Raw genomic sequence first — 13,247 nt, forward strand, 5'->3', positions numbered from 1 at the left:
CGCCCAGCCCGGTCCTCTGCCCCACCTCTTCTCTTCCAGGGCTGGGACTGGACGCTTGACCGCTTCCCCCTCCCCCGACCTCCACTCTTCTTCTCTCAACCGCGCTCTTCGGGGCCGCAGCAGCTCTCGGAACCCTCATCTGATCAGGTCGCAGCCAGCATCAAGCACTCCCTGGGCGCCACTCTGTCCTTGGGATGAAGCCCAAGCTCCCCGATCACCTGGCCACAGGTCCTTCCCCTACCCCCTTGGACCCCTCGAGTCCCCTCGCAGTGCGAGCTCCCTTCTAGCGCTGAGCCGGGCACAGGTGGCGCCGCCCACCGCGGGCGCACTGCGGGGACCCTCCTCGCCCTTCCCTCTGCAGGGGCGTTTCCCCCAGAGCTGCCGTGGTGCTCCCTTCTGTACCGTAGGGACAGGTCAGGGCCTGGCTCTGTCCGCGGCCAGAGACCGTGGGGCGGGACGGCGCGGGCCCCGGAGCGCCGGGTGCCAAGCAGGGGGCCCCGGTCGCGCCCGTGAACCCTCCGTGGCTCCCGCCGCCCAGGCCCTGAAGCCCAGCTCCCAGGGCTTCCCGCGCTCTGGCCGCGCGCCTGCTCCCTCGGCGCAGGCCTGCCCTGGCCGTGAAGGCGAGAACGCCTACGGGCCGAACCCCACCGCGGCGTCAGCCCCGCCGTTAATCCCCCTCCGCCTGGAGGTCCTGGGACACCGGACACCTCCGTGGTAGCGCCCAGCGCGCGGCGAGTGGCCCGGGGGCACGCCCTCCCGGACCCCGCGCCCCGCCCCGGGGGGGACGGAGGAGGCCCCCGCGCCCCGCCGGCCCCCGGCCCTCCGAGAGAACGCCTGCGGTCGGGCGCGGGGGGGCCCGCGAGGGCGGGGCGCGCCCGGGGGCTCTCCGCCGCCCGCCGCCTCCTTCGCCCTCCAGCCCTCACTGGGGCGGGCGGGGCCGAAGGTGAGAGGCCGGGGGTGCAGCTCGAGCTTCGGGCTCCCGGAGCTGGGTTAAGCGTTAACCGGGCGCGGGCTCGGAGCCAGGACGCGGGGAGGCTGCGGGCACCGGGCTGCGCCCGGCACGCAGGGGCGGGTCCCTAAGGCGAGGCGGGGCGCAGAGCCGGAGGGGAGGGGGCTGCGAGCCCCCGGGGGCCCGGGGCAGAGGCGGCCGGCCCGGGAGGCGCAGGCGGGGCGGGCGCGGGCGCGGGGGCCGCGCGCACCTGGCGCCCCGGGCCGCCCCGACCTGGATTTCCGGGGGGCGGAGGCGGGGCCGGGGGCGGGCCGGGGCGGGGCGCCCGCGGACGTCAGGCACCCGCCGCCGAGGCCCGGCGCCGCTCCGCCCGTGGGCTCGCCGGGCGGCCGCGAGCGTGCGGGCCGCGCCGGGCATGTCCTAGGCGGCGGCCCCGCCCAGCGCTCGGCCGGCCGGGCGGGCGGGAGGGCCGGGGCCGAGCCGGGACGGAGCCGGGGCTGAACCGCAGGTAAGACGCGCCGATCTGCGCCCGCGGCGGCCGGGCCTCCCCGCGCGCGCACCTGCGCGCCTCCGGAGCCGCGTGGGCGGCGGGCAGGGGGCCGAGGTGAGGGGTCCCGTGGGCCGGACAAAGGCGCGAGGGTGGGGGCTGCCGACGCACCTGGCCGGGCAGGTCCCCGCCGCCGCGGAGGCGGCCGGGGTCTGCGCCGGGCCGGGAGGGGCCGCCGAGCGCGCGTCTGCGCGGCCTGGAGAGAGGGGCCCCCGCCCAGGCACCGGCTGGGCCCCGGCCGTCCGCGGCGGGCGCTGATTCAGAGCCGGCGCCGCCCCCTCCCTCCCCCACCCCCGACCCGGGCCCGGCGCTCCCGCCGGCCGCCTCCCGGCCTGGCCTCCTCTCCGCGGTCCCTCCCTCCGTCTTCCTCCTCCTCCTCGCTGTCTCCTCATTTCCCTTCCCCGCCGCCGCCTCTCCGCCGTCCCTGCCTCCTCTCCTGGCCCGGCCCCGGCCTCGGTTCCGTCTGCCCCTTCCAGCCGCCCGCCGCCGCCGCTCCCAAGCCCTTCCCAGCCCCTGCTCCGGGCGACTCCTCCTCCCCGCACCCCTGGGCGGGTGGCCCCTCTGGCTGGGGCGGCCGAGGGGACAAGTTTGGGGTGTTTATTATTCTCCCTCCTAGCAACGATGGCCAGCCCAGCTCCGAACCGGCCGCAGGCTGCTGGGGAGCGTCCACCGCTCCAGGCCTGGGCCTTTTTGGGATGGGCTGGCAGTGGCAGGGGCGGCCTGGCTCGGCCACAGCCGCATCACCGGGCTCTGGGGGTTTGGCCTCCCTTTGCCAGCAGAGGCTGTGACCTTCTCTGGGTGGGGTCTCCGTTCCCAACTGCTGATGGGGACCTAGTAGCAGGTGACGGCAGAGGGCGGGAGCTGGGCGGGGTGGGGGCTGGGAAGCACGGAGATGGGGCGGGCATGCCCCTGGAGAGAACCCGGAGAGAGCCCTCTCAGGGCTGCAGGGGCTTGGAGGTCCCCACCCCCTCAGCCTCCAGCGTTGGCCCCTCTGGCTGGACCTTGAGGAAGGGCAGGGGTCCCAGGATGAGGCTGCTCTGGCCGGCTGGGGCCGTCTTCTGGGTGGATTTTGTGTGTCTTCCCATGTGCTTGCCTGAGATGGCACGGGGTATGGGGTATGACATGGATTACATGCTCACTTGGACCTTCACCGATGGGTGGGGCCTGGTGTTGAGACCCGGTTCTTAGCCTCAGGCAGAGCTCCTGGTGTGGGCGTTGCAGGGAGGAGGCCTGGGGGTGCTCCCCCAGGGTGCCAGCACCCTCCTCTCTCTTCCTGGTTAGTGTCTCACCTCTCACCTAGTCCCTGCTGCACACAGCGAGTCAGGTCAGGGACCTGGGACCTCCAGGGCTGGCCTCACAGGTGTGCGATGTGTGCTCAGACCCTGAGCTGGGTGTAGCTGCTCTTCCTGTCCTGAGCTCCTCCATGACTTTGGAACAGGCCTGCTGCATTTCACCCTGGACTTAGCACCCAGGGTGACAGCAAGCCCTGGGCCCTCCAGGGCGTCTGCTCCGCTCCTGGGCCAGCCACTGGACTCCCAGGCACGCATGACCCAGCATCTGGGCCTTGGCCCGTCCCTCTGCCTGGAGCGCAGCCCCAGGGGCTTGCGTGCCCACTTCCCCACCCCCGGCCTTGGATGGACCCCCCCCCACCAGCGCTACCAGTGCCCTTGTTTCTCTGTGTCGCTGGGACCTTTGCACAAGCTGCTCCCCTCCTTGGCGCCTGCCGACCGGCTGGAAGGAAGCCCCACGATGCGGGGACAGTGTGCGGCCCCCAGAGCCCGGGATGGTGCCTGCGTGTGCGCACGCCCGCTCCAGGATCGTGGCTCGGGAGCTTGTGGGCGGTGCTCCGAGTGTGTTTGGAAGCTGTGTGCATGCGTGTGTGGTATGAGTGTGTCTGTGAACTTGTGCTGGTGGTGACACGTCTCTGGGCAGCAGGCAGGGGTCCCCCCCCCCAACCCCCCGACCACATCTGCCCCCAGGACCTCAGGGACCACAGCACCACCTCCCTCCTGGGCTCTGGCACCCAGACAGAGAAGAGGGTACACATGGGCCCAGAGCATAAGGGGGGACCTTAGCCTGGGAGGGGGTCTGTGGAGGACAGGCATGGTCCGGGAGGGGCTGGCCTGGAGCCCAGCCTTTCTGAAAGCAGCCGCAGTGGTGGCACTGTGAAGGTGCTTGAGGCCCAGTAGGGCAGGCTCTGAGCGCGCCTTCAGGGTGCCCAGGGGCCGGGGCCTAGGCGGGGGGGGCCCCCTCTCTGATGACTCCTCCCACCCCCAGGGCCAGACGGGCCTCATGAGCGCCAAGATGAGCGTCACCTCGTGGTTCCTGGTGAGCAGCAGCGGCACCCGCCACCGGCTCCCGCGAGAGCTCATCTTCGTGGGGCGAGACGAGTGTGAGCTCATGCTGCAGGTGAGTGTGGGCACCCGCGCTGGCCGGGGCAGGGGGGGCTGCCCGAGGAGGAGGCCTGGGCCTCCCCATGGGCTCTGGACCCACAGTGGGCCCATGGGTCTTGGGTGGGCTCAAGAGCGGGGGGCCTGGGCCTCTTCTGATGGGAGGTCCTGATGCCGTTGGACTCTGAAGGCATCAAGCCTGCCTTTGGAAGGTGCCTGAGAGTGGATCTAAGCACATCCTCGTTGCCCAGGGGCCCCAGCTGGGCTGGGAATCGGGCTACAGGGCCAGCTCTGACCAGGGGAAGCCCAGTGCCCCCGGGGGGGGCGTGGCTGGAGAGGCTGGCAGGGCACTAAGTGCCAAGATGCCAGGCACTCGGCAATCAGGAATTTCTGTCTGGCCCTAGTTTGCGTTGCACTGACCTTGGCTCTCGAGTCTGGCTCCTAGGATCAGGGAGGGCAGGGCTGGGGGCCGGAGACCTGAGCCTGTAGGGTCCACAGGGTTCCCCATCCTGATGGTCGTCATCAAGTCGGGCTCCCTGCAGCCCCGAGCCCTCCCCGGCATGGCGCCTGGGCCCCTGTCCCCAGGGCTGCCAAGCTCCACAGGTCTCACCGTGGGACTCTCAGGAGGTGTCCTCGGTGGGCTGCACTGCCTGGTCCAACCAGGGGCCCACTCAGGGCCAGGTGAGACCCGTGTGCTGCCTCCGCACTCCCTGGGGTTCGTCAGGCTTCGGGCCGCAGCCGAGGATCCCAGCCAAGTGCGCGTCCACTCGGGCAGCACGTGCAAGGCCTGTGCGCGTCCAGACACCCTGGCTTCTCCAGCGATTTGCCTGCCTCCAGACCCAGCAGGACCCTGACTTGCTGCCTTTGCTTGTTTGGTCTTTTCAGTATCTCTGGTCTAGAGTGGCCTCTCCCTTTTTCTCTTTGCATCTTGCCTTTGGAAGTTGCCTTTGGAAGGCTCTATGCAGGCCTGGGCAGGTGTCTTCTGTGAAGGGCTGGGGACAAGGCTGAGGCCTTGCGGGTCACATGCCTCCATCACAGCCTCTCGCCTTTGCTGTTGTCCCGAAGCACTGTGCTCAGTCCAGCGGGCGCCGGTCAGACTTTGTCTGTGGATGTTGAAATGTCAGTTTCATATTATCTTCACCTGTCCTGGAAGAGTCTTTTTGTTTTGACCGTGGGAAATGGAAAGACTGTTTCTCAGGCCCACGTGAAACAAGCAGAGGCCGTAGGCTGTGCCTCTGGGGCGGCTGACGCGAGGCCTGGGTGCGGCTGGGGGCTCCCTGGCGGTGCCATGTGACAAGACCCCCGTTGTCTGTCAGTTGGTGAGAGATCTGAAGGGGTCGCTGCCTTTGGCCCTGATCCCTGGCAGGGGGTTGTGTGTTCCTTGCTGTGACTGAGTGTGTGGCCCCCAGGGTGGCCAGGAGGGCCTCTGGTAGGGGGCCCTGCAGGGGCCTGGGGGTGCTGGGGCCGGCGCGCTTGCTCCTCCCCCTGCCCGGCCCTGTCCCCACACCAGGCCCTCACCGTTGGAGGAGACGCTCCTGGTGCAGCGGGGGGCAGGGTACTCAGAGCTAGTCGGGGGTCTGACTCCCTAGTTTCTGGGCCAGTTGATGGGGGAGCCCTGAGCAGGGTGGAGGGCCAGGCCAGCTTCATGCTGGGCCAGCTCCTGGCCTGGGGGCACCCTCGTTTCTGCCCTTGGCTGTCCTGGGTGCTGTGGCCGTACATCCATCACACAAGGAAACTGAGGCTCCAGGTGGTCGTGTAGCTGGAGAGTGAAGTGGGAACACCGCCCGCTCCACCCACTGGCCCCTCGCTTAGGACACCCCACGCCCTTGTCTCCTGCTCTGTGCAGTCCTGCCGGCCCCCTTCACCCGCAAGCCCGGAGCCCCTGCTAGGGAGTTCCTCACCGCCACACCCCTGCCTGACCTCAGTCCCCCAACCCCCGCTGCCCAGCCCGAGTCCCCCACCCAGATGGGATTCCCTTCAGCTTCTCCCGGGGGCAGCTCCAGGCTCCCCGGCCTCCTGGCTCCTGCCTGGAGGCCCCCGTGGCTCCTGCTCAGCCTGGGCGCTGGGCGCACGAGGCCTCTCCCTGGAGGCCCTGTCCACACCCACAGCCTCGGCCCCCGTCTCCGCTCACGTGACACACACGGTGACTCGCTGCCCTGTCCCCAGGCCCGTGTGTCCCCAGCTCTGGGCATCTCAGAGGCAGCCCCAGCCTGCTGCTGCTGAACAGACCCCTTGTCCTCCGACCTGCCTGGTGTCCAGGGCAAACCCCAACCTTCCCTCTCCCCACCTTGCGCCTCAGGCATCCCTGAGTGCCGCTCCCCCCCGCACCCCCCGGCCTCCGCGAGGGCCCGCCTGACCCCGCCTGCCCCAGCTCTCTGGCACCCCCGTGCCTGTCCCAGCCCCTCATCTCAGCTGCCCTCTCCCGTCCCATCCTCACCCTCTTCCAGCTGCTTGTTCCTGGAGCGCCCAGGCCTGTCCTCTGCGTCCATTCCTACATTGGTGATGCTCACTGACCCCACGCTGGAGCCTGGGGTCCCCATGGCAGGGCTGGGCCGGCCACAGACACGTGGGAGGAGCCAGATGACCCCCCCAGGAGACAGACAGAAGGGGGCACTGGGGTTGGGACAGGGGTTGTGACATGCTGAGAGTCGAGGAGGAGGAGCCTGGGGGTGCTGCTGGAGATGGGGGGTCCTCTCGGGGGACGGAGGAGGCTGTGCGATGAGGGGAAGGCTGGGGAGCAGGGGGCTGCCCGGAGGCTGTGCTGCCATCCAGGCAGGGGCCTCAGAGTGGGGGCCCAGGCGGGGGCGCTGTGTCCCGGGGGTGGTGCTGCCTGCCTGGCCTCGGTGCCCCCAGACTCTTCAACCGGCCCCGCACGCACCTTAGGGCATGGCTCCCGGGCTGAGCCTGGCTCCCCCGGGCCTGAGCAGGGATGCCTGTGGGGACCGGGGCCCAGGCCTCCAGCTGTGGCTCCTGCACCCGTGGCCCGGGCTCTGGTGCAGGGCGGGTGTCATCATGTGTGCACACGCACAGGCGTGTCGGTGCACCCGTGCATGTGTGCACACACGTGCATGTTGGGCGTGCCTGGGTGTGAGAGAGCGCCTGTGTGTGTCTGTGGCAAGAGGTCCTCTCCGCTTCCCCGTTCGCCCCTTGGGAGGGCGTCAGCCGGGCTCCGTCCGCTCCCTTCCTTACCCAGAGGCCCGGCCAGGGAGCCCCTGCACACCCCCCCCCACGGGCAGGCCGCGGGCGCTGTGGCCCAGCTGGGTGGTGCTGGGTGTGCGCTGGCAGGAGGGTGTGCCCAGAGCCCCGGGCTTGGCTGCTGCTGGGTTCCGGGCAGGGCTTCCACCCGTGGAGGGCGTCAGGCCTGAGTTTTGGAAGCCTGTCTTTACTCCGATTTAAAGGGAGCACAGTTAGGTCCTCTCCCGAAGGCCCGTGTGTCTGGAACTTCTCTAGTCTATTTCGCAGGCCTGTGACCCACCCGCTCCACTTGCCACGCCCCCTGCTTTGGGTCCTCTTAAGTCTGAAGGCCCAGGCCCCCTCCCCACCTCCTGGGTTGGCCTCCAGCCTCTGAGCTGGCCTTGGTGGGGTGGGGTTGCCTCTGGCCTGGGGCTTCAGCCCAGAGGGGGAGGGGTTCTGGATGTGGGGCCCCTCCCTGCCTGGGCCCAGGGGGTCCTGGAGGTCCCTGCAGTCTGGGGAGGGGCTGTGGCCAGGGCTGTGCCTGGAGTTGAGGGGCCCTGGGAACTGGAAGGGGCAGCCCAGGCTCTGGGTGCAAATGAGGGGGGCTGTGCCAAGTCCCAGGAGCCAGGAGGTGGGCAAGGCGGGCCATCTTGCCGGGAGAAGGAAGTAGACCGAGGGAGGGGTGGTCCTGGGCAGAGGACCCAGGCCCAGAGAGGGCAGGGCACCTCCAGAGCCTGCACGTCGATCTGGCCAGCAGGCTGGTGGGGGCACAGTGGGGAGGGGAACGTTCAGGGAGGGCTGCAGCTTCCGAGAAGCCTGGAAAGTTCAACGGAAGAGTCAAGGTAAGGCCAGGTGGGGGGCTGTGGGGATGGACAGGGGTGGGCTGACTGGGGTGCTGACTGGGAAGGCAGGGGCCTGTGGGTGTGGCCGGAGCAGCTGGGGGCCTTGGTTGGCGGCCCTCCCGAGGGAGGCTGAAGGGCCAGGTGGGCGAGGAGGAGAAATTGGGTTTGGCCAGGCTGGGCTTGACCCACCCGGAAGGCAGCCGGGGGAGGGTCCAGGAGGGGGGCGTCTGAGGCTCAGAGATGAGGAGAGGTGTTCAGGTCAGAAAGGCGGGTCTAGAAGCCCCTCTGGGGCCACCCCTCGGCAAAGGTGGCAGCCGAGCCTGAGGGGCAGAGTGCACTCCTGCTGCTCACCCCTTGGGCCTCGGGCCGGGCGCAGCGCCCTGGTCCCATCACGCCCCAGTGTGCAGCCTCTAGCAGCCTCTCCCCAGGCCCATGGTGCTGGGAGGCCTGACACCCGGCTAGCAGCTGGAGGGCACAGTCCAGCCCCGGTGGCATCCAGGTGTTGGACAGCTGGCTGGACATGGAGAGGGCATGGGAGGAGGTGAGTCCCGGTCCTCCCGGCTGCCCTCTGGACTCCAAGGAGTGCCCGACCCACGGGGCCTCCCACGGGAGCAGTGATCTGATGGGAGAGGTCAGGCGAGCCTGAGCACACTGCCAGGGAAGCTGCTGGTTCTTGTCTAGGCCACTTGGAGGAGGGGGTGGGGTCCCTTGTGTGCCCGCCCCGGCCCCTGCCCCCCGCCCCCACCAGGCCAGGCCATGGCAGGGGCTACCTCGGGGCCCAGCGGGGAGTCCAGTGGGGGAGCTGGTGCCTGTGTCCGGGCACAGGCCGTGGCCAGGGTGGCCAGGAGCTGTCTAGCTGTGGGTGCCAACTTTGGCTGAGAAAGTTAGGGCCAGGGCAGAGACCAGGCCTGGGGTGCGGGGCAGTAGGTCTCAAGGACAGACTTGGCTCACCTGAGCCAGAGACTCCTGCCCCAGCGCCGTCCATGTGAGCCCGGGGAAGCTCAGTGGTCCTCCCTGGGAAGCCCCCAGGTGGGGACTGGGGTGCTGTGGCAGGTGGCTCTGTGTCAGGGAGGCCCTGGCTGGCCCCGTGGACTCTGCACCGCCCTTGAAACCCCTGCACCCCCACTCCCTCCAGGGGCCCAAGGGTCTGTGGCAGGATGAGATGGGGGCCCAGCAACCTACTCGGGGGCCGTCACATAGCAGTGTCGTCATGCCCCGACCGGCCAGCGCCTGCCTTGGCATCCAGGACAGGCCCAGGGCTGTGGCCCCCGCGAGCCTGCCCGCTGCAGTCTCCTTTCCAGGTCCTGCCTTGGTGCCTCTGCCAAGCTGCGTGACCTTGGGTGCAGGCAGGGCTGGGCCAGAGCCCACGTCCACCTCTCCCTCATGTGCTCTTGGGTAGGGAGGAGGCCCGGCCCTGGGAGCTCCCGTCCTGGGGGCGGGTGCTGGAGCTTCTTCTGGAAACTGGTCGTTTCTGGATGATGCTGGAGGGGATGGGTGGGCAGAGCCTCAGAGAAATGGCTCCCAGTGGTGGTCACTGGTGGGGGAGGGCTCTGGGCCCTCACCTGTGTGAGATGAGAAGCCTGGGGGTGGCGACGTGGAGGCTCAGGTGCTGGGCCACCCTCCCCAGGGCCTGGGTGGCAGGGAGCACGTGGGCCCCGTGGGCCCTACGGCTGTGCTCTGGACGCGGGTTGTCTCGTGGGCACTCCTGGAGGGCTGAGTGGCAGCGCCGCTTGGCGGCTGGTCCTGCCGGTCTCACCTGGGGCTGGACCTCAGCCAGGGCTCACCCGGTGCAAGGAGGGTTGCAGCTGCCCCTGTTCCCGAGGGGACTCTGGCCCTGAGGTGTGGCCGCAGGGCGGGCGGTGATGCTGTGCTCAGACCCCCAGCCCCTTGGCCGGGCAGGGCGGCCTGTGCGGGCGCTTCCTGATGGAGCAGAACGTGACCCCGTGCCCTCGTCCCTGCCTCTGTCGCCCGGAGTGGAGGGACTGCAGCTTGGCCATGTGGGGGAGCTGGGCGGGACCCTGGCGAGCTGGTGGCCAGGGCGGAGGCACTATGCACACACGCTCACGTGGCACCTGGGCGGCCGGATGTACACGCAGGGTGCGCGAGCCTGGTGCACGCCAGCGGAAGTGCGTGTGCATGCGTGTGCGTGTCCACCACTCCGAGAGGCGTGCACAGTGGGACTGGCTGGGTGGGGTGGGGGCTGGGGCTCCCCGACCCCCCAGCCGTCCCTTTGATCCTCCCTTTGGGCTTCAGTCCTCCCCCGGCCCCCAGCCCCTTGGGAGTGAACAGCCTGTCCCCGAGCATCCGAGGGTGTCCAGCCCTTCCCACACTCCCCCGGGAGCAGGGGCGGGGAGGGCCAGCTGGTGCCCGCTGGTCACAGAGGGAGGGCCCAGAGCGGCAGGCTGGGGCGGGAGGAACCCGAGGCTCCTTGGTGCTGGGCGGGCCCGCATGGGCTTTCTGGGGGGGTGCACACTGAGGTGTGGAGACGTGACTGAGAGGCATGTGCTGCGAGGCAGGCGGCCTGGTCGGGGTGTGACCTGGGCCGGGTGGGTGGATGCGGGGCCACCTGTGGGGTCCCTTCCCCTGGGTCCCCTTCCGGGAGGCCACCTGAGGGCCTCCGTGTCTCTCCAGTCCCGCAGCGTGGACAAGCAGCATGCTGTCATTAACTACGACCAGGACAGGGACGAGCACTGGGTGAAGGACCTGGGCAGCCTCAATGGGGTGAGTGCGGGGCTTCTGTGCTGGTCACGCCCCTTCCCACAGGCCCTGCCCGCCCCTGGCCCCGCCCCTGGCCCCGCCCCTGGCCCCGCCCACACCTTGGCCCCGCCCATCGCCTTGGCCCAGAGCCCTGCCCCCCTATCGTCCTCCAGGCTCCAGGACCTCCCGCTCTGGTGGCCTCCTTGGGAAGGCTCCCTCTGGGCAGGGCCCCTAGGAGGAGGGGCTGCCTTCTGGGAGGAGGGGAGTCAGGCCCTCAGGAGGGCAGGGGAGGTTTGGGGATCTCCTGCAGGCTGGAAAATGGGCTCCTAAGATGGATGGATGCTGGGTGTGCCATCCTAGGGGCATATGTGAGCTCTTTTGCGAGTTGGGAGTGGCAGGTTCAGAGAGGTGACCAACAGGAAGTTCCTGGCTGCAGGAGCAAGTGAGTGGGTGGGCAGAGACTGGCAGGGAGGACAGGAGGGGCCCTCTGCAGGGTTCAGCGTCTGTCTGGGCGTCTTGTTCCTTCTGTGTTTGGTTCCCTGCCCTGGAGGCTGTTTCAGTAAGAAAGCAAACCACCAGCCTCCCTCCAGCCAAGGAGGACCCTGCCCCCGACCCCCCGCCCTGAGCTGGGGGTCCCGCAGCACGCTCAGGCCCACCCTGACTCCACCAGTTGCTGAGTGCCCCAGCCGGGGGTCTCGGTCACTGCTGCAGTCTGTCCCCGAGACCCCTTCTCCCTCGGCCCCCCGGTCAGATGAACCATCCCTGCCCCAAGGGGGCTGCACAACCTGGCCAGCTTTGCCCAGGGCCCCCCTGCAGGTCTGGGGACTGCCACCCAAGGGCCTCGGGCGCTGGGGCTGGCAGGGGCCCTGTGTGTCCGTTTCACAAGGGTGTCACGGCTCTGTGCACGAGGGCTGTGCCAGGGTCCCTGGGTGCTGGGTGGGCCCCACGCCTTGGCCTCCCTTCCAGCCATCTGTCCTGTGGTCCCTTTGGGGCGTGACGCTGGTGTGCCCGTGCTGGAGGTCAGTGCCTGGCGCCGAGCAGCGCAGGCGGGCTGGATGGCTCACGGCCCCACGTGCCCTGGCTGAGCACCCTGCGGCCTCCCCACAGACGTTCGTGAATGACGTGCGCATCCCAGACCAGAGGTACGTCACGCTGAAGCTCAATGACGTCATCCGGTTTGGCTACGATATCCTTCCGGGTCCTCACCCTCCTCCCCGCCCCCTCCATCCCCACGGCCACCGTCGCCCTGTTATCCTGGAAGCAGGTGGGGGCCCCTTGGTCCCAGCCAGGGCCCAGGGGGTTAGAGGCAGCAGGATGAACCTGGGGCAGGGCTCCGGCCTGGCCGTGGGAACCTCCTTCCACTCGCCAGCCCACCGGTGTGTGCCCACACAGGCCTGAAGAATGAGCTTTCCTGGGACCCAGGGTCCCGTGTTGCTGGGGGACCCTAGGAGTGACTTCTGTGCTCAGAATGGGGGGGTGGGGCCACCCTTACGTGTGGCAGGAGTGCAGCCCGTCCCCTGCCCCCCCAATCCTTGATGCCCCCACTGAGCCCTCCGAACCTGTGGAGCCTCGGGAGGCCAGGGCCTCCCAGGGTGGTCTGGGATGGGAGCTGGAGCAGGAGGCGTGTGGCCTGTCTTCCGGGGCCCCCTGGGGTCCTGGGCTGTGCGTGGGGAAGAGGGGGTTCCCTGCAGCCCTCAGGCACGTGGGTGCTATGACCCGGGCCAGCACGGCCCGCAGGCGGCCCCTGCAGTGTGGACACATGCCCGGGACAGGATGGGTGTTCGGGGGCGAGCCTGCTGGCCTCCACCCTCATGCCTGCGTGCCCTCCTCGTCCACCGTGCTGGCAGCGGAGGGTGCCGCCCGCGGGCCCGGCCCGCCCTTGCTGATGCCCGTGCTCCTTAACGCGCTGCCACATCCCAACATGTACGTGCTGGAGCGTGTGCAGCACCGAGTCCCGGAGGAGGCGCTGAGGGTCAGTGCTGCGCGGCCAGGCCCCGCCCCCAGCCCCCCCTTCCCGCTGCTCGTCCCCCAGGCCTCTTGGCTGCCTGGCCCGGCTGCGGTGCTGTGAGTCAGCCTGGTCTGGCCTGCTCCACCGGATGGCCTGGTCTGGCCAGAGGGGAGATAGCCACCCCCTGGGTGACGCAGCCACAGAGGAGGGTGTGGCTGGAGCCTGAGAGGAGATTTCTGGGCCCAGCCGCAGAGGGGGTCGGGAAGAGGACCCACCCTCCTGGCATCTGGGGCACCAGGAGGACCCTCCTCCTGGGTGGGGGCAGGCAGGGAAGGGTAGCCAGGGGCCGGCAGGGGGCAGCCTTGGGGAACGTCCTGGGTGGGGGCGCCCTCAGGCACACTTCCGTCAGCTGGGGCTGGGGTATGGGGGTCACAGCAGGTGGAGCCCCCACTTTCCCCTTGCTCAGCTGTGTGGGTGTCAAGGAGTGGACTCGGGACTCTGTGCACAGCCCCACCCAGGAGCCCCAAGACAGGAGTGGGGGGAGGCTCACTCCCATTTTCCGAAGGAACTGTGGGCAGTGCAGGGAGGGTGGGTGGCCTGCCCAGAGGCCCACGGCCAGTGAGGGGCAGGGGCCCAGTGAGCCTGGCTCCGACGACCACGGAGCTCAGCTGGGGGTGGGGGGACCAGGCACGCAGGCACG

General features: G+C 69.6%; 1 protein-coding gene across 4 annotated transcripts in view; it reads left to right on the forward strand.

Moving 5' to 3' along the window:
* Window positions 1-13,247, forward strand: part of CEP170B (centrosomal protein 170B) — a 24,826-nt gene continuing 11,579 nt past the window's right edge. For 2 of the 4 annotated variants that reach the window (XM_027957469.3, XM_027957470.3), the window contains exons 1-5: window positions 1,286-1,457; window positions 3,774-3,905; window positions 10,534-10,623; window positions 11,707-11,785; window positions 12,513-12,571. In XM_027957469.3, the coding sequence (XP_027813270.1) occupies window positions 3,789-3,905; window positions 10,534-10,623; window positions 11,707-11,785; window positions 12,513-12,571 (345 nt within the window). In that variant the 5' untranslated portion in view covers window positions 1,286-1,457; window positions 3,774-3,788. Of the gene's footprint in view, window positions 229-1,285; window positions 1,458-3,773; window positions 3,906-10,533; window positions 10,624-11,706; window positions 11,786-12,512; window positions 12,572-13,247 lie in introns of those variants that run through there. The other 2 variants (XM_060401503.1, XM_060401505.1) reach the window with 2 other exon arrangements.

This window comes from Ovis aries, chromosome 18, assembly GCF_016772045.2.
Source record: "Ovis aries strain OAR_USU_Benz2616 breed Rambouillet chromosome 18, ARS-UI_Ramb_v3.0, whole genome shotgun sequence".
Classification (NCBI taxonomy): domain Eukaryota; kingdom Metazoa; phylum Chordata; class Mammalia; order Artiodactyla; family Bovidae; genus Ovis; species Ovis aries.